The 2,296-nt window shown below is 43.8% G+C and overlaps 1 protein-coding gene across 1 annotated transcript; it reads right to left on the reverse strand.

Annotated features, from left to right (window-relative positions):
- Window positions 1-1,071: 1,071 nt before the first annotated feature.
- On the reverse strand, window positions 1,072-2,002 carry LOC103015200 (olfactory receptor 1L3-like). Its single transcript, XM_028165452.2, is given in 3 exon segments — window positions 1,072-1,535; window positions 1,538-1,801; window positions 1,804-2,002. Coding segments are annotated over 3 exon segments (927 nt in total).
- Window positions 2,003-2,296: the final 294 nt, after the last annotated feature.

Genomic DNA, 2,296 nt, shown 5'->3' on the forward strand with positions numbered 1-2,296 from the left:
AGAGCCCCTCTCCTTGTCCATGTAGCTGTAGACATCCTGGTGTAGAGTGGTCATTCCTAAATGCAGTTCCACAACATGGTATAGAGCCAGTTGCCTCAGATCATCTGAGAAGCTTGTTAAAAATCCCTGAGCCTCTCCTCTGGAGATTCTGACTCACCTAGTCTAGGATGGGACCTAGAAGGATGCATCTCCCTGTTTTCCAGATTTTTCTGAGTGTTTCCCCAGTCCTGGCCTCAGAGAATCATGAGCTGATCCTTGCAGTTTTGCTGCTAGACTCTGATGTGGCCAGAAGCTTTTGCAGACCTCCCAGTCTGGCCAGAAGGAAGGAAACACTGCTGCACCCTATTCCATTTTGTGTCATGAATGGGCACAGAATCTTCCCCAGGTGGCCAGAGTACAGTAAAGAAAAGGCTACACCTGTTAATAATATTTTATTGAAGAATTATACCATAGAAACTAACTTCCAAGTATAGCACAGGCCCTAACTTTTCCTACTCATCAGGCCAGCTGCTAGCCTGTCTCCACGTAGACCAAGACATTTCATGTTCTTAAATATGGAGGCCTTTTCGTGCTTATGGTCAGAGCCCAGTTGCCTCTCAAGAGCTCTGGAAGGAGAAAGTTTTCCCCTTACCTATCTCTAGGTTTCATATATCCCCATGTAATCTGCCATTCTGTGCCCATGATTGATTGAATAAGGAGATACTCAGTCAAGAGAAATTAAAGAAAAACATTAGTTTTCAGCTGCACTTGGAAGGAGTGAATGAGAAAAGAGAATGGGAGGGGGGAATGAGGAATGTGTGCAAAGACTCTGGGCCAATCAGGGGGCCCTAATAAGGTGGCTTTGATTGGTGGGTATATATATAAGATATATATTAATATATATCATATACTTATATAATTCTACTATAAATAAATAAGACTGTGTGTAATATTCTAGTCTTGCCATTTACACCATTTCTTATGGACTCTTGGCTTAGGTATGCTAACCTCCAGTAGCTTGATGTACACACCAGGAATCATCAGAAATGAGGTCCCGCAGGGGTGCCCTGAGCATGCCCATGGGGGTGCTGCCTAGGACACCCTCCTGCTCATCAGCTTCCTCAGTTCCCTCTTCATGTCTTTGTTCTTCAGGCTGTAGAAAAAAGGGTTCAGTATGGAGAACAGAACTGTGTAGATGACTATTGCCACTTGGTCCTTGATGGTGTAGGAGGACAGGGGTCGGAAATAAACATAAATAATGCTTCCATAAAAGAGAGTCACCATGGCGAGGTGGGAGCCACAGGTAGAGAAATCTTTATGTTTCCCAGCAGCTGAGGGGATCTTAAGAACAGCAGTGAAGATTCGTAGGTAAGAGATGATAACGCATATAAAGGGGGTCACCAAGGTTATCAGTCCTTCTGTGTTAATTACAATTTCATTGACAAATGTAGAGGAGCAGGATAATTTCAGCAGAAGGTTGATGTCACAGAGGATGTGGTGGATAATACTGGAGTCACGAAAGAGAAGACGATTTATCAGGAGAACCAGTAAGAGGAATGGAGGTGAGACATGGAGCAGGAGAAGGCCACCAGTAGGACACAAGGGCAGTAGCTCATGGTAGTGACATAGTGGAAGGGGTCACAGATGGCCACACAGCGGTCAATGGCCATGGCTGCCAGGAGGTAAATTTCTGTGTTGGCAAAAGCAAAGAAGAAATACATCTGGGTCATACACTCAGCATAGGAGATGGACTTCTTCTTTGACAGAAAGTTCACCAGCAACTTGGGAACGATGGTTGTTGTGTAGCAAACATCAATAAAGATAAAATGCTAAGGAAAAAATACATGGGTGTCTGGAGCTGAGTGTCAGAGTGGATGGCCAGGATGATAAGAAAATTTCCCACCATGGTGACCATGTACATGACGAAGAATAGGGCAAAGAGTGGCTTCTGGTTCTCGGGCTGGGAGGAGAGTCCCAGGAGGGTGAACTCAGAGACACTGCAGGTTTGGTTAGCTCTCTCCATGGTCCCGCATATGCAAATGAATATAGAAATATCCTAGATTTTTCAATTCAACAAGTTTCAGTTTATTCCTATCTCTCCTAGGATTCCTATAAAGGGTCCATGATTCTGTCTTCCTTTCCACAGTCCACAAAAATAACTTGAACAATAAAGTTTAACCTGTGTTAAATGCAAGGACATTAGAGAGTGGATTTCCTTTCAGAAAGAATCCCAGGTGTACTTCAGGGATGCATATTTCTCTAGTTCCCCACAAATACTTATTAGATATGTCAGGTTGAAGCTCATCTTTCTACCATC

The sequence above is a fragment of the Balaenoptera acutorostrata genome, chromosome 6 (genome assembly GCF_949987535.1).
Source record: "Balaenoptera acutorostrata chromosome 6, mBalAcu1.1, whole genome shotgun sequence".
NCBI lineage: Eukaryota > Metazoa > Chordata > Mammalia > Artiodactyla > Balaenopteridae > Balaenoptera > Balaenoptera acutorostrata.